The sequence below is a fragment of the Ursus arctos genome, unplaced genomic scaffold, assembly GCF_023065955.2.
Source record: "Ursus arctos isolate Adak ecotype North America unplaced genomic scaffold, UrsArc2.0 scaffold_6, whole genome shotgun sequence".
Taxonomy (NCBI): domain Eukaryota; kingdom Metazoa; phylum Chordata; class Mammalia; order Carnivora; family Ursidae; genus Ursus; species Ursus arctos.
This window is the reverse complement of record NW_026623078.1, coordinates 15,473,463-15,499,036: the sequence shown is the minus strand read 5'-3', so window position 1 is coordinate 15,499,036 and position 25,574 is coordinate 15,473,463. Positions and strand designations below refer to the sequence as shown.

Sequence of the window (25,574 nt, the reverse complement as noted above, 5' to 3'; positions counted from 1 at the left end):
CCAGCAATCCCACTCTGAGTATATGCCCCAGAGAATTGGAAGCAGGGTCTCAAAGAGAAATCTGTGCACGCATGTACATAGCAGCATTATTCACAATAACTTGGGAATCAACCCACGTGTCTATCAGTGGACGAATGGGTCAACAAAATATTAGTCAGCTTTAGAATGGAAAGAAATTCCATCACAGGCTACAACAGGCATGAACTGGAGGATGTGCTACAGGAAATAAGCCAGTCACACAAGAAAAGTACATATTTTATGATTCTGCTTATTTGATATACCAAGGCTGGTCGTATTTATATAGACAGAAAGCAGAATGGTGGTTGACAGGGGCTGGGAAGAGGGTTAAGGGGAATTGTTGTTTAAAGAGTACAGAAGCTCAGTTTTGCAAGATAAAAAGAGCATTGGAAATTGGCTGTCTAATGGGAATGTCTATAACAGTACTGAATTGTATACTTAAAAATGGTTAAGATGGTAAATTTTATGTTATATGCATTTGACCATAAACACAAAATTATTAGCAAAGCTATTCAAATGGTGAATTTTCACCAGATTTTTACCTTCTTTCAAACAGTTTAAATCCAAATAATACTCCTGATAGAACAATTACATATTTTCTGATGCCACATTTCTCCTCTCTTTTAAGCTCAGTTTCTCCCACCACCTGGGCACATGCTAAAAAATGTTCTAAAAAAACAGTGTGAAGATTTAGCAGGTGGCCAGTGGAAGTGCATGAACAGGAAAAGGTGAGAAACGGGCAGGAGGTCTAGTATATTTGGAATTGGAAGCAGAGGTTTTCCTAATCTCAGAAGGACCAATGAGCTTGAGCTGCAGGTAACGATTTCAGCACAGGCTTGGGCCACTCAGGACAGAAATGTACTGTGAGCCAGTCGACTCAGGCATGTGCCCCCTGCTGCTACGTTAGCTCACCCCCTCATCAGTTTCTTTGGCCGAGTTGGGCTGGCATATTGCTCCTGTGACCACCACCATGGTAAAGCTGGCAAAGAGATTACCATTCTGCTTGCTAGTAGCTCTCAAGAAAATTTTAAGAAGGGGCGCCTGGGTGGCTCAGTCGGGTAAGCATCTGCCTTCAGCTCAGGTCATGATCCCAGGGTCCTGAGATTGAGTCCCACATCGGGCTCCTTGCTCAGCGGGGAGCCTGCTTTTGTCTCTGCCTGCTGCTCTCCCTGCTTGTGCTCTCTCTCTCCCCCCTCTCTTTCTCTGATAAATCAATAAATAAAATCTTTAATATTCAAAAAAGAGAATTATAAGAAAATACAAGAGGACAAGCTTAATCTCTTCCCTCAAAGCAATTTCTCAAACTAGCAGATCTTATCCCTTATCTCTCCAGTGCAAATAGCATGTAGTTTGATGCCTTTATCCTGGCTTCACAGCTGAACACAAGGAGGTTAGAACAGAACTCCAAACCATCATTCCGTATGCTGGGTTACTGTTTTAGAGCAGATGAGTACACCCTAGTTAAGCTCCCTCTACTTTTCTCTTTGTGACAGGTATGCAAGTCCTTTGCTGGCAAATATTCACAGAGGTCTAACTGGATCATTTATAGTTTGAACTCATGACTGGAAATGGGGAAAAATCCAATGAAATACAGCTTCCAGTGACTATGGCCAAATACGGTAAAATAAATAAAACTGAAGAGCACAGAATCATATTGTATAGAAAACACGTCAGGTATAATCTCATTCTCATTTCAGCAACTGAAAAGATGGTTGTCTGCCCATTTTACTGATGTGGAAACTGATGAGGTCAAATTAACTTGTAAATAGCTTATTAGCGAGCAAGTGAGTCCAGGTCTCTGGGATGCCAAAGAGGCTGGCGTCTTCACTGCCTCGAATGACTTTGGGCAAGTCGCTTGTCTGAGTCCAGTGTCCTTGTTTATCAAATGATGGCAATAATTCCTACCTCACGGTGTTACTGCGGTGACTATGAGAGATAATTGATGCATATGTGCCTAGAGGGGACCAGAAGACACTGTACAGCTGGGATATTCCTCCTTCTATCCTTCTTCTTCCTCACCCCTCACTTCATCACCTCCTCCCCACTCAAAATCATGGTAAATACGGGGAGGGAAGAGCACTCAGATGGCCAGGGGAATTAGGCAGGTACCTGGTTCCCTCATGAGCCAGTGGGGTTGGAGAAGACATGTTTGCGGGGAGCGTGGAGGAAGACAGGGACAGCTTCTTTTTAGAGAAGTGATGGCTTCTAAGAGGGAAAAGAACTCAAAATGAGCAGATAATGCTGAAACCACTTGGGGAAAATTCTTTTGGAGCAGAGGATATTTACATGATCTTAAATATCTCCCCACAGATTATTAATTAATTATGAAAGGGAATTAAAAAGTAATATTTACAGTGGAGATATCTGGTAGACCTCCTTAAAATCAAACAGACCATGAGCAATAATGGGACTAACTAATATTTTGTGCCTCCTGGTAAATGCGCTGAGGACATAGCATCACTTACTACTTAGATAGTATTCATGCACAAAGGCAACCCCTGAGCCAAATCATGGAAAAATCCAAATGAGAAACATTCTACAGAACAACTGACCCATGTTCTACAAAATGTCATAAAGGATGAAGAAGGACCAAGGGACTGTTCCAGAGTAGAGGATAGTGAAGACATGTCAACTCAATGCAAATACATGATCCTAAGGAGCTCAAGGGCATTACTGGGACAACTAAAGAAATTCTAGACTCTGTATTAGATAATAGTATGCATCAATGTTAGATCTCCTCAAGTGGCCAAGGTATCATGTAAGAGAATGGTCCTGCTCTTAGGAGACACATATTTCAGTATTTAGGGGTGAAAAGTCATCACATCTGCAACTCACCCTCAAGTGGTTCAACAACAACACCAAGAAAAATAAAATATTTATGTGTATGTGTATGTATGTAGAAAAGAGATAAAGCAAATATAGCAAACTACTAACTGGTGAACTCAGGTGAAGTGTCTGTAATGTTTATTACACAATTCCGGCCCCTATTCTGTGGGTTTGCAAAAAAATATATTAAGAAATAAATACAAATATCTCAGAGGAATAAAGAAGGTGGCTTTTTTTTTTAAATGAGCAGATAACAGCTTGATGATCCCTCAAAAAGTTAATGATAGAATTACCATATGACTCAGCAATTTCACTCCTAAAAGAATGTATATACCCAATAGAAATGACACCATTTGTCTACACAATCTGTATGTGAACGCCCGTAGCAGCATTAGTCACAATAGCCAAAAGGTGGAAACAACCCAAATATCCATCAGCAGATAAATGGATAAACAAATTGTGGTATATCCATACAGCAGAACATTATTCAGCCATAAAAAGGATGAAATTCTGACATATGCTACAACACGGAGGAGCCTTGAGGACATTACGTTAAGTGACATAAGCCAGTCACAAAAGGATAAATGCAGTGTGATTCAACTTACATGAGGTACCTGGATTAGTCAAGTTCATTGAGACAGGTAGAATGGTGGTTGCCAGGGTCCGGGGGGAAGGGGAAATGGGGAACGATTGCTTCACAGGCACAGTGCTTCCTTTTGGGGTGATGAATGTATTCTGGAACTAGATGGAGGTGGTGGTTACACAACAGTGTGAATGTAGTAAATGTCACAGAATTGTTCACTTTAAAATGACTGATTTGGGGATGCCTGGGTGGCTCAGTCAGTTAAGCATCTGCCTTTGGCTCAGGTCATGACCCCAGGGTCCTGGGATCAAGCCCCATGTCGGGCTCCCTGCTCAGTGGGGAGTCTGCTTCTCCCTGTCCCCCTGCCTGTGCTCTCTCTCGCACGCACGCTCTCTCTCTCTAAAATAAATAAATAAAATCCTAAAATGACTGATTTTATGTGACACAAATTCTACCTCAATAAAAAGGAAAACGGCAGACAGATAAAGGCGGAGTTTGATTCTATGACCTGGGCCACAGAGTGTGAATGAGAAGAGGCCGCGTCAGGAGCACACACTCACATCCACGAATCTGCTGACTGGGATGGAAATGGGCACTACTGACTGGTTCTGGAATATGCCAACCAAAATGAAGACTGTCAGGTTCTGTAATTATCGTTTACCTCAATTCCACAACAAGTTCACAGACTTACAGTGCAGTGAGAACTCATTCTATGCTGGGTCAGTATCTGTTGTATTTAAAAGATGCTTCAACTCAAGCAACAGCAACAGGAGAAAGGAGGCAGTAATCTGACACTAGTGGCCAAGACGTTAGAGGAGAAAACCCCTCTCCCTCACAGACCGGACCCCTGGATGGGCAAGCGAGGTGCCTGCATGGTCGCAGCAGGCTGAGTGTCTAGCTTCTGCTCAGCGGGGACTGCACAGGATTAAAAGCTGCTACCCCTTCGTCTCTCTAGAAATCACAGTTGCTTTTCATTCAGACAAAGCTGGCACAGAAAAAGCGATCCACTAAGATGTGTATGACTTCACGTGTTATCCTTAACAAGAGCAATGGCATTTTCAGTTAGAACCTCAAAGAGAACATGACTTTTTAAAGAGAGGCTTTAAAAATTCTATCACAAAAGAAAAAGAAAATTCACATTCGCTATAAAAACTTTAGAAAAGACATGGGGAAAAATTCCTCTGGAGAAGTCACTGCTCTAATTTCATCATACCTGTTGTCAGCCTGGGAAGGCAGGACTTGACAAAAAGGAATGATTCATTAATGGCAGCACTTTGCACATCTTTAGAAACTTTCTTGGTGAGAAAGTACAATAAATGTGATGCTTCCTATTACGCCCACTACTAAGGACTATCCTCACCCCAAATATAATTTTCCCTGAGAGGGAAGCCAATTCCCAACCCTTAAAATATGTGTCCAGGGAATCTGGTGATGAGAGAATCATGAATGAGTAGACAGAACAGTCAGGATAAAAACCCACTGTCCTCTCCCTTATAAATGTTCATTCTAAAAGAGCTACTACCAGGGGCAGGAGGAGAAGTGAAATAGGTAAAGGGGAGTAAGAGGTACAAACATCCAGTTATAAAGCAATTAGGTCACGGTGAAGAAAAGCACAACATGGAAGACAGAGTCAATAATGTCATAACAATGTCGTATGGTGACAGATGGCGACTACACTTCTCATGGTGAGCAGAGCACAGCACACAGAATTGTTGAATCACTATGCTATATACCTGAAACGAATACAACATTGTATGTCAACTATAATTCAACTAAAAATGGTTTTAAAAAACTTTTAAAAAGAAGAGAGAAAATTACAACAAAGAGAGTCCAACCAAACCAATTTGAGGCCAGTTCTTGGTGCCAGGTGGACAAAGCAAAACAAAACAAGTGATGCTTCTGACATGGTTTAATGTTTGGCTGAGAAAATGGATGGACACTGGCTTGAGCCCTTATTTCTCTGGTCGCCTCCGCCAGAGCCACACACTCACCCATCCAGACTTCCCCGAACTGCCCGGCACCAAGCCTTTTCACCAACTTGATGGAATCCCGTGGGATCTCCCAGGCATCTTTGTCCCATGGCTTTTGTGGTTTGGGGCTAATACACGCCTTCTCCAATCTTCTGCACAAGCCATCTGACTGCTCTAATGTGAAAGAGATTAAAAAAAAAAAAAAAGGTTAAGAGATGTCCTACTTCGTAATTTACCAGTATCTATGAAGAAATTTCGACTACTAGTGGGATCATTTCCAGGTCAACGTAGTCTATGAACCTAAAATGCTATGGCAGTATCTCTTGTTTAATCGTGACTTTGGAAATTCTTACCTGAAAGACAATTCAGAACATCCTTGATTCTATCCATTAGTACTGTCTGCAGACCTACATTGTGTATCCCCTCGGAGTGGGTTGCAGAAATAAGCTATACCAGCAGCTACCCACTGCAACTCAGTTCAGTCACACAGGGAACGAACCTAAAGGCCGCCCATGGGCTTGGCATCACAGGGCTGGAAAGTGGCACTGGAGACAGAGGACCATTGACTTGCCACTTCTAAATATTTTCTTGTCATTGTTATTTCTGTTTTCTTTTATCCAGACTGTAGGTTACTTTTATACACATATACACATACATCTACAAAGACACAGATCTGCAAATCTGCATTCTGATTCCAAATATTTAAAGATGTGTTGTAAAAATATGCACTACATGAAGAGAATATTCATTTTTCTCCTCACAGTTTTGGAACATTAACTGTCAGACAGCATGGATCGGGTGGGAAGAACTGGGATAATTACTCACTAAGATCAAATCTGGCTTTAAATGCATACGTAATTATAGATTAATTTAGAATCAGTTACAGAATATGATCCTCTAACTTCATCCAAAAGAAATATGAGGTAGGAGAATTGTAATATAAAAATGTGTTTGACACCCTACACTTCATGATAAATCTGTTTTGTCTTGTCCGACCTTCAGTTTTTACTTACTTTGGTAATGTTTAATCATGTCACTGATACAAGGAAAAGTGATTCGTGGAGAGATGTAATAACCTCCATTGTCCAGACTTCTAATTTTGTAGTGCTTAATAACATCACCATGCACAGGGTCATAATCTCTGACAGAAAGAGAGTAGCTTCCTGTGGGGAAAAACGCAAGTAGAGATTGTGCTTATATTTTACAAGTAAGATCTGCCTTATACAACACTGTAGGACACATTTTCCCATAAAATATGCAAAATGTAAGTTCACTGTGTATCTGGTGCATAATTTAAGTCCTGTAAGAAGTCTACTTGACAAATGAAGCTACCATTTTGTTGCCATGAAGCTTACCAACATGCCGTTTTCCTTCTTCATGCTAGCTTTTTTTATTATTATTTTGCTGAACTGAAAAGTTATTTTGATTTCCTTTCTCTTAAAATATCAAGATTTACACTCAACCGTAATGTAAGAGGCTCAGCAAACATAAAGCGAGGTAAGACATGGCCGTAATTATGTCTGCTATGTTACTTTTTGTAGTAAAACTAATCACTTTAGTTTATTTGTTATCAAACCATAAAACTTTCACTATAAGAATATATCTTTTTTTTTTTTTTAAAAAGAATTCTAGACTAGTTTCTAAGAATGATTTCCTAAATAGTGATTTACAAGGGGACTTAAACCACTTCCTACCTTTTAAGGTTTCGCTTTCTCTAATAAGAAAAGCTCCGGCACTGTTCCCTGGAGCCAGCAGCTGCCTTTCTGCGTCTTTCCTGGTTATATCCTTGAAAAACCACCTGTGAAGACATTGTCACATTTCATGGATGTTATTCTCCAGGGAAGGAAAAAGATAAGGAATGCATAAAAAAGCCAAGGCAGCAAACAAAACCATCCAAGATGGCAAGAGGGAAGGACTCACTCTTCCGTTTCTAAGGTGTTGACTTTGGCAACGTAGTTGCTGGGGATGAACCCTTCTCTCTTTGTTGAAAGGGATTTAGCTTTCCACCATTCTCCATGCCTGGAAGAGAAACAGACATCAAAAAGTGTTTGTGTCCAAGGGGCGTGTGGCTGGCTCTGTTGGTTGAGCATTGACTCTTGATCTCGGGCTTGTGGGTTCGAGTCCCACATTGAATGTAGAGATTACTTTTAAAAAAAGAAAATCTTTAAAAAAAAAATAAGTGTTTGTTTCCAATGAGTCAAGAACTGCAATAGCAATTATCTTAAGGTGTCTGTTTTGTGGGGTGAAGGAGGGTGGTAAGATCCCTGGAATCCCAGAATCCAGCAGGAAAATTCATTCCTTTTGCTGAAATAAAAATGTGTTTAGAGACTAAGGCAAAGGAAACAGCCTCACAACTGGGTCACTGTGCTCAGCGCTGTACACACAAGAATCGGTGAAAATGGTTCCTATTTTGTAGAAGCAACATGTTTGTAATTTCCCCCAGGATCTCTAAGAAATGCTGTAGGACCCTCACAGAAACGGGAGCCAAGGGAACAATGAAACATGCTCTCACGTTATAAACTCCTCTGTTAAAACATCTAATTTCCATAGAGAGCTGCTGTGAAGAAAAGAAATGGAAAACCATAAAGAATTCCAAGCAGGTAGGCTCATCCCCACGTTCCTGCTCTCAGCATGGAGCCAAGGAGGAGGCTGGGGCCGAGGAAGGAGGCAGGAATGGAGGGTCCCCATGAGCCTCAACTATAATGTTCAAATTCCCACACACGGCCAGGCTCCTTGATTGCAAGACTTGAAGGACAGCCACATGACACGAAGCTGCTGCCCACTGTACGTCTATGCTGTGTTTACACACATGTGCACACACGACATTCTCACAGCAACCCCATGACAGAGCCACTGCCGCTCCCATTTCTTAAGTGACAAAACAAAGGCATAGAGCCAAACTGACTGGTCAAGGTCACAAAGCTATCAAGAGGCAGGGCCAGAATTAGGCCCAAGTTCACACTCACCCGTGAGCGGTAAGTGCTCTTAATCACTTAGCACCTTGTACTTACTAAAAGGTCTCCTTCCTCCAACCCCGGTTGGCGGGCCAGGGTGACAATGTATGCAAGATCAGGGGGAAATACTTGGGAAATCCTTATTCTGAGTACCAAGCCCCTGTGGTCTGAGCCATGGGTCTGTGAGTCAGCATGGGGGGGGGGAGGGGTGGGTCAAGGACATGACGATGTCTAAGTGTCTTCACAGAAAGATGACAACTGCTGAGTAGGGGCTTTTCCAAAATGATGGCTGCTTCAGCACAGTGCCCTTAAAAATCAAACCAAGTCGGACCCATAAACCCAGTCTGAATTTAAGCAATACAGCTAACTAAACATGGCATTAAAATAACATGCAAATTCCACACAGACACAAACTACTTAAGGGGGCACAGATGGATAAAGAAACCAGTGTCTGCATTCAAAGGGAAAGCTGGAGAACATAAGAGGAAGATTCCTTTGGCCCCACTCCTTCCACTCCCAAAGCCCTGCTAGCAAGGAGGAGGCTGGGAGGCTGGTTATTGCTGTGCTGCTGGGAACAATACGAAGGGGCCAGGACTCAGTGGCCTGAGTAAAGGGCCAGCAGGCACAGGGTGCGTGGGGGTACTTACTCCTCCAGGACTTTCATCTTCTCTCCTTTTTTGAAAGATAAGTCGTCCGGGTGGATGCCATCATAGGGGTACAAGGCTACCACGATGTCTCCTTGCTCCTCCGGATCTAAAAATGAAGGACGAAAGGGAAGACCTTCAAGAATCCATCAATGGAAACATTTTAACAAGTCTTTATCAGGCACAAAAGATGAATAACCGTGTGTTTCCTGCCTAGTGGGGCTCAGAGCCCACATGGTCTGCAGTAAGCAACATATCATCCACACTGGATACACTTCATGTTATCCCCAACCACACAGACCTACAACTATAATTAACTGCTGCCCTTTATTTAAGAAATGATACAGCCATGTTCAGAGCGGCACTATTCGCAAGAGCTAAAAGGAGGGAACAGTCCAAATGTTCAGTGACAAATGAATGGATAAACAAAATGTGGTGTGTACATACAACAAGATATGATTCAGCCTTAAAATGGGAGAACGTTCTGACATGAGCTACAACATGGATGAGCCTTGAAGACGTTACAAGGAGTGAAATAAGCCAGACACGAAAGGACAAACACTTTTATGCTTCCACTTATTTGAGGTACCTAGAGTAGCCAAATTCATCGAGGTGGAAAGTGGAATAGTGGCTGCCAGGGGCTGAGGGGAGTAGGGGAACGGGGAGGTAGTGTTAAGTTTGGACAGACTGGGGAGATGAAGAAGTTCTAGAGATGGATGCTGGCTGCCAATAATGTCAATGTGCCTAACACTACTCAACTGGACACGTAAAAATGGTTACAAGGATAAATTTTATATTCCATGGATTTCTCCACAATGAAAGTATAAATAAAAACACCCAAGCCGACTCCCTTATAGTATCTCTAACAGTAAAGAAAGGAAAACCACCATGTTGCTATGGAAACATACCTTTAGTTTGGAACCTCTGTCCTGGTAAAAGCTGAGATTCTGGAACCTAGGAGAGAATATTGGTTAGGAAAAGGATTTTTACATTTAGCTTTTCTTACTCACACTCATATCATTTTTTCACAGTAGCAAATGAGGTTTAGAATGGCTAATTTAGGAAGCCGAAAAGAAGAGGAGAACAGAGAAAACATTTTGCGGAGCTGAGTCCCAACCGACACAGCTCAGCAGAACGGCTCTCCCTTCTAAAAGCAGTCATTTGCCGTCGGTGGTGCCAGGAAGTGAACAGGTGAAGGCTGCAGTCTCAGCATGGAAACCAGACACCAGGAACAGCAGAGCACAAGATGGAAATGGCCTGGGCCCCTGTTGGCTTGGTGGGACTGCCACTTTGGCCAGGACTCCTGATCTCCGTGTTTCCCAGACTTGTTTAGAAAACCAGTCAGGGCTCTGTCACTAGAGGCTAAGAACAGGTCCTGACGGATCCAGGCTTCCTAAGGCTGACCCTGCTCCCGTCACGGGGACAGATGGCAACCCTGGTTACTTCAGTTGGGAGGTGGATTAGCAGGAAGGGTCCGTGGGACAAAAGGCCACCTCATTGACCTTTTAAATCAAATTCCTTTTTCTCTCAGTGACCATGGGGAGGATGATAAGACCTCTTGGGCCCCTTTTCAGGAAAGTACTGCCCAAGGCCTATATCCACAAATCATGCAACTTTTCCCTTTGATTCAGTGACTTAATGGAATGGGACCAAAACAGTTTGCACTGAAATTTAAATTTCTTTTCTCTTCTTTTTTTTTGATATTTAAATTTCTGATGACCGTTGCCCATAAAATCTCCAATTATGAGGTCCGGGCAGTGGGGAAGGGGACATTACTCTACGTCCTGGCATCAGAAAATCAGGGGTCCGTTGTTATCCTTGAATATTTACTTTAAGAAGTTCTAGACTGATTTTTTAATCATGGGGATTTGCATAATTAGGATGCATGATCAATTATAAATGGTTTAGAGGAAATAAATAGAAGAGGAGAAACTAATTAAATCACTTTGAAAGCAGCAAGCTGATTTTGAAATATCAAAGAGTCCTTAATTTACAAATGTTTTAACGGACTTTCTGGAAGACCAAAACACGTATGGGCAACTCATCTGCCATAACTCTTTCCTCAAAATGTCTTTTCCTTGGGGGGTTGTTGAATTCCATCAACTCTACCTCACCGGCTCCTCAGAGCTCCTCTGTCATGGAGCCAGAGTGTTCATTTTTGGCACATCTGGTCACGGCTGGGAGCGTTATCTATGGCCATGGGATAAGGCCACGCTGCCGCGCTCAGGAAACAAGGGCAGCTATGACCAGAGAAGGCACAGACTATAAGACAGAATCCAGGAGGGAGGTGCCATATTGCAAACCGGTTTACAACTTCTGCCTTCCAACTCCATGTTTAACCCCTTTTACTCTTAGTAGGAGGAAAAATGGTACGTTTATATGATTTGCCTTTGTTTTTCCGAATCAAGGGCATCTTTGTCCATCATTGCAAAAGAAAACTTGGGTTTAAAGCATATAAAATGCCTAGCACGTGATACCAGGAAAAGCAAGATTCTTTTTATGAGATCTCTTAAAGTCTATAATAAGGAAACTATCTGTGACTCCAATTCTTTAAATCATTATCTTTTCTATGAATCATATTTATGTAATATAGTTCTACACTTATACTTGTTTATGTAATATTTTTAAATATTATATTTATATAAATTATTAAAGCTATAGTCTTCTACATTTTGAGTTTCTCTCTATGTAATTTTAATAATTTATCTATCTAGAAACATCATTACAATAATTAATAGTAATAATATATTCACTCTTCATCTCCACTTTTTAAGAAGGCCAGCAGTGATTTCTCAATTTCAGCAATGGCATGAGACTGACATACATCAAACGTACAGGATAATAGGGAACAGTGGGGAAAGAGCTGGCAGAAGGCTTGGTAACAATAACACACTCTATAATGCCAAGGTCTTATATTTAAAACATGTCAGACTAGAGACACTATGAAAATTCTTCATAAAGGCATTGGGGCTAATTTGATAATATAATATATATAATATATATATGTATTAAAATAGATGGAAAGGATAAAAGATCTGAAGTAAAGTGCATTTAACATAGCAACTATCCAAAGCTCTGGTCTTCTTGTCCATGAAATCGGATAGACTATTAAGTCTTCCTTTGCCAAGCATTTCCCAACTGCATCGAATAGCACGTCACTCATATAAAATTTCTGGTACAGATATTTGTCCAAGGTTAGCGGGCAGAATTAGCTGTGTATTTTTTTAATTGTTTAATTCTCTATAATAAGTCATCACAACTTCATAATCTGTACTGTTTGAAGTTAACTGAAGAATGACAAGATAGGGGATAAAATATGATACACGAAAGGGCACATTAACACTTATTTTAGTTTCTGACTTGAATCCAGAATTTCTTCTGCCTCCAGACCACTGTGCTAATCTCACTACCTATCCTAAGTCATAGAAGTTCAGAGAGACAGATTTCTTCATATATAAAGGGTGGGTCTTTCCACCAGTGATATGAAAGATGATTTTCTTTACACATGAGAAGGTGATCAAAGGCCCTTTATTGTACAGTAAGTGGCCCGGTTACCTCCTAAAATGTTTACAAACTCTTTAAAGGATTAGGTTATAAAGCACATCAAAAATTATTTGAGGCCCAAGTAATGGATGTGATTTTTTTGCATGCACATGTTACAGATTTGGTGTTTAAATTACGCAGCCATGCTTTGATCCTGCTGTGGGAATTCTCCCCTGAGACTATCTACTTACTGGCCTTTGCTGTTTATTGGACGTTGGATCTCTCACATAAATAGTTCGGTCAGTATTACGTACTGGTTGAGTCTTCAAATCTATTCCATCGTCATTCAGATTGTCTTTCCTTTTTGATTTTATACATCCCATATTTCCTGTGGGAATATAAAAGCAATGACATTGTTTTACCATTTTAGAACTGGCTCCAAGCTACCAAAATATCTCCATTCACAAAGAATAAAAAGAAAACATTTTTATTTTTTTATTATAAATATTAACAAACTCAAATGTGAAAACTGTTCACATAACCGTTTGCGTGTTCATTCATTCATTCAGCAAGTATTTATTGAACACCAATTTTATGTCAGAAGACATCATTCCTGCCCTGAAGATGCTCTATTCTTGTGGCAATGATCGTGAATTAAAATTACAGTACAGTGTGGGGAGTCAATGACGGAGGATGCACAGGACCTAGAAAGGGCACCTAAGTCAGGCAAGTGGAAAAAGAGGCAGTCAGGGGAAACGTCCTGAAGGAAATGCTCTGAGTCAAAGCAGGACAGAGTCAGTGAAGGGATTCCAGGAAGAAGGAATTTCACATGCGAAATACTGATCCCGAGATAACATGGCCCTTTCAGGGAACCAGTTCATCACACCCCTTTGGGGAACTGGTTCATCTCACTCCTTCAGGGAAGAAGTTCAAGCTGATCCCTTCAGGGAACTTGTTGTATGATGAGAAACCCTTTGGCCAAGGAGCAGGTAGGGAAGGCCAGGCGTTGGGATGGATAGGGAGGCGCACCTTGGGTGCCATGCTGGGGAGTTGTTTTTCTTACTTTGTCATTTCACGAGGACACCATGGGCAAGGTCAAGTGAGGGGGCTTGAGGCCTCAAAGGCAAGCATGATTAAGAGCTAGATGGCGCAGAACCTGGCTCCAGCTGAATGTGGCTTGGGGCCTGGGAAAATGGCAGTGGCCTTTACCAAGACTGGAAATAAAAGAGGAGACGCCGATATGGGAGGCATGCTGCCTGGAGGAACACCCAGATGACCAGCTCCGGTGGGCTTCCCAGTAAGGTATGTGAGTGTGCAAACCAGGAAAGATGGTGGAGCCGGGGGCACAAATGAAGGCATCAGCACGCCGTGACCGTGCATAATGCTTCGGAGGAGGAACAGGGAAGGGAAGGGGCTCCCGCCCGACCAGTGCAGAACGACATAACCGTGCTTCCGAATGCCGAACTCCTTTATTCGTTTCTCTGGTTAATACTAGGATGTACAGAGCACTGCACCAAGCCCTCTGGGGACTAAAGAGATGACTTTAAAAACTGAAATCAGATAGGAGGCTTGCCTTACAGCATAGCCTTATGGTTAAATCTGTACATTAAAAACAAAAAATCTGTTATGAGCTCCATTAAAAGGTCCAGTAGAGCAGCGGTTCCCAAAGCTGAAGGAGCATCAAACTACATAGAACAGATTCCCTGCATGTATTCCAGGAAATTCCCTGGGGCCCAGTGGAGGCAGGCTGTCCCTTCCCCCCGGGAGGGGCGTAATCTGTGGAATTAGGAAGCAGTGCCATTGGGGGACCACTGCCTAGAACTTTAGAGGAGGGAGAGATGATTCCGAGTTTGGGGAGGAGGTGGTGGGAATCAGGAAATAACTCCCGGAGGAGGAATTGTTCTAAGAAACCTCAGATCTTGAGGTTTCTGTCAAACTGTCATCCACAGGTCACAGCTCGTCTCTGCACCTTGTCCTGCAGGCTTCCAGGGGGCCTGCAACCTTCGACTTGTTTATCATCTCATCATGGAGATATGAAGCCTCTAAAGGGCGGTCATACCTCTTTCCGAAACTAGCGAGCTGTAGTTCCCAAAATAAAGGGGAAGCAAGTACTTCTTTGATTCAAAACAGCCCCCCCCTTTTTAATATGCTAAAGTTTCAGCAATGGAGAACTGTTTTTTTTTTTTTTTAAGATTTTATTTATTTATTTGACAGAGATAGAGACAGCCAGCGAGAGAGGGAACACAAGCAGGGGGAGTGGGAGAGGAAGAAGCAGGCTCATAGCAGAGGAGCCTGACATGGGGCTCGATCCCACAACTCCGGGATCACGCCCTGAGCCGAAGGCAGACGCTTAACCGCTGTGCCACCCAGGTGCCCCTGGAGAACGGTTTTTAAGTTGATCTATAAATAAGCGAGATGGGTTTTAGAGTTGATCTATAAGTAAACACGCAAGTTCTTTTCTCACCTGTCTCAACCCCCATCCCCTCCCAAAAAAAGCTGTGTTTCACTGGTCATCCATTAAGATGGTGCTGTTCAAGAAGGGAAGATGCCACCGCTGAGCACACAGCCAGCTCCAAGAGGAGGCCCTGAAGGGTCCACCTGACTGCTGCTGCCCTTTGCCCTTCGCAGCACCCTGCTTCCCCCTCACACTGACTGCACCCCCACCGAGCCTCTGGGCTGCCCACATTCCCACAGCCTGGCCAGCTGCCCAGCTCCAGTGCACACTCTGTATCTCTCTTTGTCTCCCTCTGTCTCTCTGTCTCTGCCTGTCTCTCTCTCCCTCTTTCCTTCTCAGTGTCTCTCTGTCTCTGCACCTCTGTCTCTCTCTTCCACCCTCTCCAGACCTAGACACAATGTTACCTGCCCAGACTGGTCTTCACTAAAGATCCTACTGAAAAGATCACCCCTCTGCCCATTCCTCAGGCTTTTTCTTTTTCTGATTGTGACCAACATCCCATTATGTATTGATTAATTCGTGGTCAGCCCCCACCACAATTGAGGCAGACAGGGAGGTCCCCAGCCTGTTTCTTCAGGGCACTATTCCCAGTAGCTACCTAGCGCCTGCACAGAGCGGTGCTCAGGGAATATGAGCGGCAAGAACGAATGGATGGACCAGCTTGGTCTGCTGCACTCCGCCTTCGCACACGCTCATCTTGACTCCCCTTGCAAAAGGTGGACAAGAAGAAGGAAAGAAGGTGAAACCCACCTCAGTTGTTTTAAAAGACACAGAAACCTCTAGAACTAACTTCTAGTTTATAGGAAACACAGACGTTAGAGGAACAAAATGATCAGAAAAATCCATAGTGTGTAACTAGTCTGGATACTTTGAAAAGTACAGGGGTTGGGGGGTGAGGACAGAACTATTCCATATTAAGAGACGAAAGAAACACAATGGGTGAGCCTTGAATAATCCTGGATTGGGGGGGTGGGGGTAGAGGAGGACACAGGTTGGGATAATTGGGGAAATCTGAATCTATTTGAACATGGTATCAGGGAATTGCTGGGTTTCATAGGGGATATGATAACTGCACTATGGTTATGCAGAAGAATATCATATCTTAGGAGATGTATACACACGTGTGCCGGGATGGAGTCTCATGGTGTCTGCAAGTTCCAACACTTTGGCCAAGATGAAAAAGAGAAGGGAGTGGAGAGACAAATGTGGCATAACATTAAAAAATCAGTCAATCTAAGTGAGGATGTTCTTTCATTTCTTTCCCCCCCTGTGGCTTTATTTTCAAAATAAAAAGTTGGAGTGGGCAGAAAATAAAGGGATATTATGTTATACTACTTTTTTTCATAAAGTTGTTCAAAATGTTAGAAACCCCTGCAATGTGTATTTCTGTGTGTGCGTGTGTGTGTGTGCACGCGCACGCGCGTGTGTGTGTGTGTGTGCACAGGGGATGAGGTAAGGAAAGTACTTTGAGGGGTGTTATTTCTATACCATGCCAAGGAGCGCAGACTTTATTTCAGCAGGAAGCCGTGGAAAGTTCTTTACCCAGGGAAACGATATGATGAGACCACTGCTTCCCACAGAGAATTCTGTAGGAGCAAGAGGGGAGAGAGTTGGATGGGGACATCTTATCCTCTGAGACGTCTAGACAAAGAGACAACGGTGACTGTCCAAGGGCAGTGAACCCGGGAAGGAAGATGAAGGATGGAAACAGAAAGCAGGTGGATGTGTGAGGGGTGGTGATAGTCCACGAATTATCATTTCTTTATGCTTATTTCATAATTTCCCCTCCCTCATCACCATGGATCACTGAGAACCAATGCATGGGCTGCAGATGGAAACAATTACAACACTGCCCCACGTGGAAAAATCATCCTTGGTCGCTCATGAGTCAGCCTCTGCTGACTGCGCACCCGGCAGGGAGCTCTGGGTTGGGGTCCTACAGTTTCTCACAGTCCAGCAAGAAAGCTCAGAGAGCTCCTTGTTGTGACATGGGGATGAACTCAGACCAGGTCTTGCAAATGCCTTCTGCTGTAGGAAGGTAACGGAAAGGTAGAAAATACAACGTACCCCCAACAAAAACTGAGAAAGTGGTTACATGTTTGCAAATGATATGGGCTACACTGTACAATGACTCCCACCTTAGTATATTTAATGAAACATTTATCATTTTCTAAGCATCTCGTTTACCTCTTGAAGAAACCCTATGACACAGGTGTCACTAACCTCACTTTACAGAGGAGTACGCTGAGGCGTAGAAAGGTTGTGTGAACAGTTGCCAAGCCACAGTGGGGAATGCCAGCACCGGGACTCACACACAGCTTTAGCTGTAAGTCCGTGCTCCACCATTCTGCCATAGGACGGCTATTTTGAAACTTGTGCTTTATCTACTTACTAAGGATGCTGAATGAAGGGATTATTTTTGTGGCCTGCTTCTTTCTCAAAAGGATTTGAAATGCTTTCACCAAAAAAAGACAGTAATGAGTTTAAAAAATCAAAAACGGAAAAAAACTAAGCCCAGGAAAAGAGGAGAATGGAGATGGGGTAACAGGGTAGGCACCAGATTTGCTAGAGCTGGTTTCCTGGCAGGAAGAGCAAGAGTGCAGGGCGGGTGACAGCGCTTTCACGAAAGGAAGAGGAAGTAGCCCCAGCTCGTCACAGGAGGGCAAGGCCCCGGCACAAATACTTAAGGTTTCTTATGACGGACTTTACATCAATTCCTACGGATGTAAATATCTTCAAGTCCTATGACAATATCTTCAATTTTTTTTTAGCAGTTAATGAAGGCATATTTCATATGTGGACATTTTCATTCAATAATGATAATAACCAGGGGTTTCACATGCAAATACAGCCCTGGGATATTCACATGAGCTCAACTACTGGTCTGAAGAGACAGAAACAGCTGGGCAACCATTTGCTCACAAAGGGACGTCCACCCACACAACCAGGAAATGGGAGGTGGGTAACTTTTCTTTCCAAAAATGTCTGTTGGTCACACAACAAATATCCACTGGGTGGCTTATCCTCACGTAAGGGCCTTAGAATACCAAAATCCTTTAAAAAAAAGAAAAAAAATTGTGGAAAAAAGACGAAGTATGAGTCTTCATTCCTCACCCCTGCTGCCTGTGGTCAGATCCAATAATGTGTTACAGTCATCCATGTGCTCAACAAAGACGAAACCATCCACTCTGAATTCTCCTTCTGGGGATCGATTTGTTCTATTTTTCCCCTCCAGCTTTACGGAGATATACCTGACACATGACTTTGTGTAAGTTTAAGGTACACAATGTGATGTTTCATACACTGTGTATTGTGAAATGATGACCACAATAAAGTTAGTTAACATCCATCACTTCACGTGGTTGTCAGGTTTAGTTTATTTGTTTTATGGTAAGGAATGGTATTTGTATTATACACAGAGACAATCTAGATGTCCATCAATAGGGGAGAGTTCATTAAATTGGGTCAGACTGACATATTCTAAGAGTAGGGTGAATTAAAAAGACAGATTTGTATAATTCGGGCATTCTTGCCCATCAATCATGACTGATTGAAAAAATGCACATATACACAGTTACACACACATATCGATATGGGAGCGAATCCACATATGCACAGAAAAAGAAAGGATACCCACCACCCTGCTGGTTAGGTTCCGAAGTCCACTTATAAGGCGCAAGATCCCATACGGAAATTTTCTCTCAAAAATTCCTAAGGAAGACACTACAGTTTACAAGATATTTTGGAGTAAGGACTATAGAGTAGGCTCGCTGACCTCAAATCCTGGGTCCATCAATCATTAACTGTGTGATCTTGGGCAAGATGCAAACCTCTCTGTCTCTTAGTATCCTTCTGAAAAATTATCTGGCTCATTGCATTGTTATGATAATTAAATGAATTAAATTAGCTGATATTTTAAAGTGCTTAGAAGTATGCTTAAAACAGCACACAGTAAGAGCTATATACATGTCTGTTAAACACCTAAATAAATGAGGTCTAAAAACTAGTTCTCCCTTCAACATTGCAAGAGAAACACTTGAGATGATGAGAAGCACATGCACAAACCCCACCCCGCCTCAAAGAGGGAACAGTGGGGGCACATCTGCCATCCCACCCGCAGGGTGGCACCCAGGCCACTTGGACCATCTACATGGATGTTTTCTTCCACCCCCCTCCTTCCCCTCCCTACTTTTGGGTGGGCACCTTGCATGCTACACCAACTTTGCTGTATACTGTAGTATTGCAGGATGACCTGAACGTGAATGTACGCATTGCTCTGTAATTAAAGAGGGGGGAGGGAAGCCGCACAGTGAGAGAGGTTCTGAGTTTGCATATTACATATGTTTTGGGTACTATTTTGTTTGTCACAGATTTCCTAAGCTTGAAAGGTATTATATCCCACTGGACGTCACTTTCCCCTATGAAAGCTGAATCCGAAAGCTGAATCCGTGTTTTAACAATTCCACACAATCCTAGATCTTAAAATTTAAAAACAAAGTTACTAAAATTTAACCTCTCAGAACCTCAATTTCTAGCCTTTACAAAATGCTACAAAGAAACTGTGTTGGTATCACGTTTTGTTTTTCTCATGACTTGTACATTTTCTCCTTTATTCCAGCAGCCACCAAAGGAAACTAAAACCTTTTTCTTTGGCCTTGAACTTCACCACCACTTCCCAAACTGACTGCTTCAATTTGCATTGAGTTTTCCCGGCAACAAGCCAATTACTCATCCAAAGACTCATCGGGAGCTCTGAAATCTTTCTCCTGTTAGCGACATTTTGCCTGACCTTGCAATATCAAGCGGTCATTCTGGAGTTACTAGAAGTATCTGTGCGGGTAGGGAAAAAAGAGAAGAACATGTAATTACCTACTTTGTGCCTGGCATTGCCCACATGAGGAAAGCAAAGCCGTGATGTGAACCCGTGCCAGGTTATCAAAGGTCTTAGGTAGAAGTGGAACTTGGTCCATCAGCTTTAAAGCTACACTTTTTTTCTTCTTCTACTTCTTTTTTTTTTTTTCAAGATTTTATTTATTTATTTGTCAGAGAGAGAGAGAGAGAGCACAAGCAGGGGGAGCAGCAGGAAGAAGAAGCAGGCTCCCGGTTGAGCAAGGAGCCCGATGCGGGACTCGATCCCATGACTCTGGGATCGTGACCCAAGCCGAAGGCAGACGCTTAACTGACTGAGCCCTCCAGGCGCCCCCAAAACTGCACTTCTTTACCCACCCAAAGCTTTGCAGCCTTTCCGTGGAGTGACTTTAATCTCTGAATTAGTGAGCTTAGAAAACCAGAGCAAGAGAAAGGAAGTCCCAAGGACTTAGAGATGGGTGGTAACAATCCCAAATAAAAGTGATCTTGAGCTTCCAAAGTAGGCTGGGTTTGGTTCAAGGGTCGTTCAGAGGAATGTATCCCTAAAATAATGTCCACGCCTCATGCTTGCATTCCAGGACCAGTTAGATAACTTAAGAGCCTTACTTTGCCTGGCCAAATAGAAGCGTTTTTGACACCATTTGATTGTTTTCCTTTTTACTTTACTTTCAAGAATAAGACTTCAGAGATGTTTTCAGAGAAGCAAAGTCTATATGCGGAAGAGTCGCAATGTTTTCTTCAAACAACCTATCAGAGAGAAAAGGGGTCAGAGAAGCCTCAGAGGCAGCCTCAGGACCGCAGAGGAGAAGAAAGATCCAGAACTAAACTCCACAATCAGCCCCATCGGTTCCTACCTTAAGTAGCTTTCTTTTCTTTTGCCCATTTTCCTAAATTCCTTTTGAAAAAGATAGAATTGAAAAAGGTACAGTCAGACTCTCTTTACTTAGACAAATAAGAGTTCTCTCCTCTGTATGTCATGGTAATCGTTTTCAAACGTTCTCGGTATTTTTCTTTTATGAAATCTCCCAGAAAACCATTGTGTTGACACATTTATGTAAGCTGGTAACCCAGGTCTGCCTGGGTCCAGACCCTGGCTTTGACCGACCTCTGATTTGAGGTCCCTAAAGTTTAAATACCATATGTAACAGGAACAGGGTCTTGAGGCAATTAAGTCAATGTCATTTTGGTATCTGGTAATCCCAGCTCCTGGTGTTCCTCTGGGTTCCATTTTAAGAGCAAATCCTTGACAACTCCCAACCCAGGGCTGCTCTGTGGTGTGGATATCATTTCTAGTCTGTGAGGAAGGTTGGGCTCCCCTGAGAAGGGAGAGAGGTGTGCTTTACAAGAAGTACTTCTTGAGTTATAAAATGTGAGAAAGAGGAGCCTGAAGGAGCTTTAGAAGGAGGAAGAATGGGACAGAACGTATGTCCAAGGGGGCCAACCCCAACCACTTTTACTGTGAAGGGCCAATTGGGACAGGGGGTGTGGTGGGAAGAGGCTTGAAGAACATCTAGTAGTTTTAGGTCCACACACCTAGACCCAGCCTGGAAGAGGCTGTAGCTGTGAAAGAGCTGCTGCCTCCCTCTTTGCTTGCCACCTCACACGGAGTGAAGCAGACCGGGCAGCTGTCTCGAGGTTCCCCTCACTCAGCCTGTTGAAGGTATAAGGGTTCTGGAACTGTCCCGATGTGATCCATTCGTTCTGGGGGCGCTGTTAGGGTAAAGCTCCCCACAATCAGCAGGGTCCGGTCATATGTCAGCAGACAGACAAAGAACATGAAGAGAATCTATGGCTTTTTTTTCCCCCAAATAGCACAACAGAAATCCTTTATCTACTTAGGTACCATCTTAGAAGGGAGCAGGAGAAGAAACGTGAAGGATGACGCTCCCAGGTTAAAGAAGCGGCGGCATGATGATAAAAGATTAAACTGGAAAAAATTCAAACCGTGTTGGCGAACTTAAGGCTGTTCTCCCACCTGCCGCTATTCAGAGGGATGAAGAGAGATAGTTAAAGAATGTGAAGGCCTTTCTTCTCTTTGTTTGTGCACAGCTGAAATGCAGTGTGTACATTCTGCAAGCACACCACACATGAGACGCAGAGGATTCTGGAATTACAGAGCGGTGATGGTGTTACAGCCTTGTAAGTATACTAAAACCCACCGAACTGTACACTTTAAAAGGGTGAACTTATGGCATGTATCAATAAAAAACTAATCAGAAATATGCTCTCCCCACCCCCCAAGAGAGATGTCCTGCAGTATGGCTGGCTTCCTCATTACATTTTCTTTGTTTCTGTGATCTGATCTGATCAGATGATTCTGATACATTTTAATTTACCTTACGTTTGCCAATGTCTTTACCTGGTTTGAAAGCATTTTTTTTAAATTATATGCTGTAGGACATATGCATAGCAGCAGGAAAAACCAGGTATTATGTAGTTAGCTATAATAGGAATGTGTAGCATAACTAATGTGAAGCTGATACTGTGATATTCTGAAATAAGGATGCATAAAAAGAGCAAATTGACTGCATTTATCAGCACCCTAATAAGCCAGTACAATTTTAGCCACGGCATTTATTACGGTGAGTCCAAAAAAGACAATTAAATAGGTAGGTGAGTGTTCAAATGCTTGACCGTTTGGAATCTAGAGCAGAGAAGTTGAAGGGTAATTTGGTCCCTGCCTGGAAGAAGGCAGTGGATAATGACAGGTGCAGCAAATTAGGAATTGGGAAGCAGGGCTGCTAGATCCAGCCATGACAGTTCTGTAATCATGGACAAAACCACTTTCTTCTCTCAGCTCTAATTTCCTCACCATAAAATGAAATGGTTGGGCTTGGCATGAGAGAGAAAATGATACTATCTTTAACTTGACAATACATATTGAAGTCCTTTAAAATGTGAGCACTTCTTAACATTCCACTTCTAGCTATACATTGTTTCTATGAAAATAACTGGTCAGTTACACCTTAGAAAAGGATATTTATTGTGGAACTGTTTGTTGTGGGACAGCTTAAGTTTATAATTTGTATTAATTGAAATGGTTTTAATAGCTTAAGTGTATAACAATTCTTATCAAATGTAATTGTTTTCAAAGCTTTTGAAAGTTTCTATGATGTCTTTTAAGAAATGTTCTTTTTTTTTAAGCAGGGGGAGGGGGCAGAGGGAGAGAGAAGGAGAATCTTCAGCACACTCCATGCCCAGCACAGAATCTGACTCAGGGCTTGATCTTACAACTCTGAGATCATGACCTGAGCCGAAATCAAGAGTTGAATGCTTAACCGACTCAGCCACCCAGGCACCCCCAAAATGTTCTATTTTTAAAAACAGGATTGTTGAATCTTCTTAGGACTATAGTAACATTAGTTGATAGTAATAAATAGCTTAATTATTAAAAAGAATTATAAGATAACTGGAGAAATTGGACCATTTACTGGATATTTGATAAGGAATTATCATCACTTCTATGTTTAATAATAATGGTATTAAATTTATATTTAAAACATGAGTCTTTACCTTTTAGAGATTAAAATGAAAATATTACAGACATGATTTTTAAAATTGTAACAAGTAGCTTAAGTGTATTCTGAGATATGGTTGTTTCTGTAGTTTCCTAGTTCATTCCTTACTTTACTCATCCTTACATTTTTAGGATTTCAAACTAATTTCTAAAAATTCATCAACCCTGGTGACACATTTTTGTTACAGCTAAGGTGCAAATCTCCTGCTTCCTTCTAGAAATTTCTCTACACATCCTCACTTCCCTTCCACATCTCAGGGTGGTTTTATCCCTCTGTGTCAAATGGTTTTGCAAACAGTTGCTGGGTGAACACATCCTAATTTTGCCTTAGCATGTCATATGTGTTGGGAATATTTTAGTCACTTGTGATTTCTTTCTAATGCTTCTAAACTTAAGTTTAAGCTTAAATTAAATTAATTTTTATTCTTTTAATTTCAGAAACAAGGTTGATATGCCACTTGAAAAATTGCAGGAGAAACATTAAAAAATGAATATACTTTAAAAAAATAGACATAATATTCAAGTAGTTAAAAGAAACAAGTCTTCTGGTAAATTGGAATATTTGATAAATATATCAGATTGGCCTTTAGGCAACTGACTTTTGGAAAATTTACCTAGAAGATGATACATCAACACATAAGAATACTATGTAGTTATTAAAATATTATGTGTGTGTTTGTGTATACAGGCAGAGGGACAGAGAGAGAGAGAGAGAGAGAGACATAAAAAGATATCCACAGTACAGGGGCACCTGGGTGGTGCAGTATATATATATATATATATATATATATATATATATATATATATATATATATGCTTGTACAAAAATGGAAAACATTTTTTAGAAATTTAAAACAATAGAAATTTAAAACAAAATACACATAGGTCAATGTAACAGAATAGAGAGCCCAGAAATAAATCCATGCTTATATAGTCAATTTATCTATGACAAAGAAGGCAAGAATATACAATGAAGAAAATATAGTCTCTTAAACAAATGCTGTTCAGAAAACTGGACAGCTACATGAAGAAGAATGAAATTGGATCCCTTTCTTACACCATGCAAAAAATAAACTCAAAATGAATTAAAGACCTAAATGTAAGACTTGAAATCTTACAAAACTTCTAAGAGAAAACATAGGCAGTAAACTTTTGGACAATGGCATTAGCAATATTGTTCTGTCTTTCCAGGCAAGTGAAACAAAAGCAAAAATAAACAATTGGGACTACATAAAACTAAAAAGTATTTGCACGTTAAAAGAAATCATCAACAAAATGAAAAGGCAACCTACAGAATGGGAGAAGTATTTGCAAATGATATATCCAATGAGGGGTTAATATCCAAAATATAAAAAGAACTTCTACAACTGAACACCAAGAAAACAAACAATCTGATTAAAAAATGGGCAGGTGACCTGAATAGACATTTTCCCAAAGAAGACATCCAGGTGACCAACAGACTCATGAAAAGATGCTCAACACCACTCATCATATCAGGGAAATGCAAATCAGAACCCCAACGAGATATCACCTCACACCAATCAGAATGGCTAAAATAAAAAAGACAAGAAATAAAAAGTGTCGGCGAGGATGCTGAGAAAAAGGAACCCTTGTGCACTGCTGGTGGAATGTAAATTTGTGCAGACACTGTGGAAAACAGTATGGAGATTCTTCAAAAAACTTAAAATAGAAATACCATATGATCTAGCAATTCCCCTTCTGGGAAAAGAAAATGAAAACACTAATTCAGAAAGATACATGCACCCTTCTGTTTACTGCTTCTTTATTTACAATAGCCAAGATATGAAAGCAACTGAAATGTCCATCAGTGGATGAATGGATAAAGAAGTGGTACACATGTACACACACACACACACACACACACACACACACACACACACACACAGAGGAATATTACTCAGCCATAAAAAAGAATGAGATCTTACCACTCACAACAGCATAAATGGACCTAGAAGGTATTACGCTAAGTGAAATAATAAGTCAGAGAAAGACAAGTACCGTATGACTTCACTTACACCTGGAATCTAAAAAATAAAACAAATGAACAAACAGATACAGACTCATAAATACAAAAAACCGGTGGTTACCAGAGGAGGGGGAATGGGGGATAGGCCAAATAGGTGAAGAAGATTAAAAGGTACTAAATTCCAATGATAAAAGGAATAAATCCCAGGGATGAAAAATACAGCATAGGAAACAAACGAATAAACAAGAGAATCTGAACCCATGGCTTA

At 41.6% G+C, this 25,574-nt stretch overlaps 1 protein-coding gene across 4 annotated transcripts in view; it reads right to left on the bottom strand.

The window, feature by feature from the left end:
- The window catches only part of LYN (LYN proto-oncogene, Src family tyrosine kinase), a 117,845-nt gene that overhangs the window by 50,456 nt on the left and 41,815 nt on the right, over positions 1–25,574 (bottom strand). For 2 of the 4 annotated variants that reach the window (XM_026516460.4, XM_026516461.4), the window contains exons 2-8: positions 12,730–12,866; positions 9,904–9,949; positions 8,999–9,104; positions 7,318–7,416; positions 7,092–7,195; positions 6,411–6,560; positions 5,419–5,571 (exon numbers count right to left, since the gene is read on the bottom strand). In XM_026516460.4, the coding sequence (XP_026372245.1) occupies positions 5,419–5,571; positions 6,411–6,560; positions 7,092–7,195; positions 7,318–7,416; positions 8,999–9,104; positions 9,904–9,949; positions 12,730–12,861 (790 nt within the window). In that variant the 5' untranslated portion in view covers positions 12,862–12,866. The remainder of the gene's footprint in view (positions 1–5,418; positions 5,572–6,410; positions 6,561–7,091; positions 7,196–7,317; positions 7,417–8,998; positions 9,105–9,903; positions 9,950–12,729; positions 12,867–25,574) is intronic. The other 2 variants (XM_057307829.1, XM_026516463.4) reach the window with 1 other exon arrangement.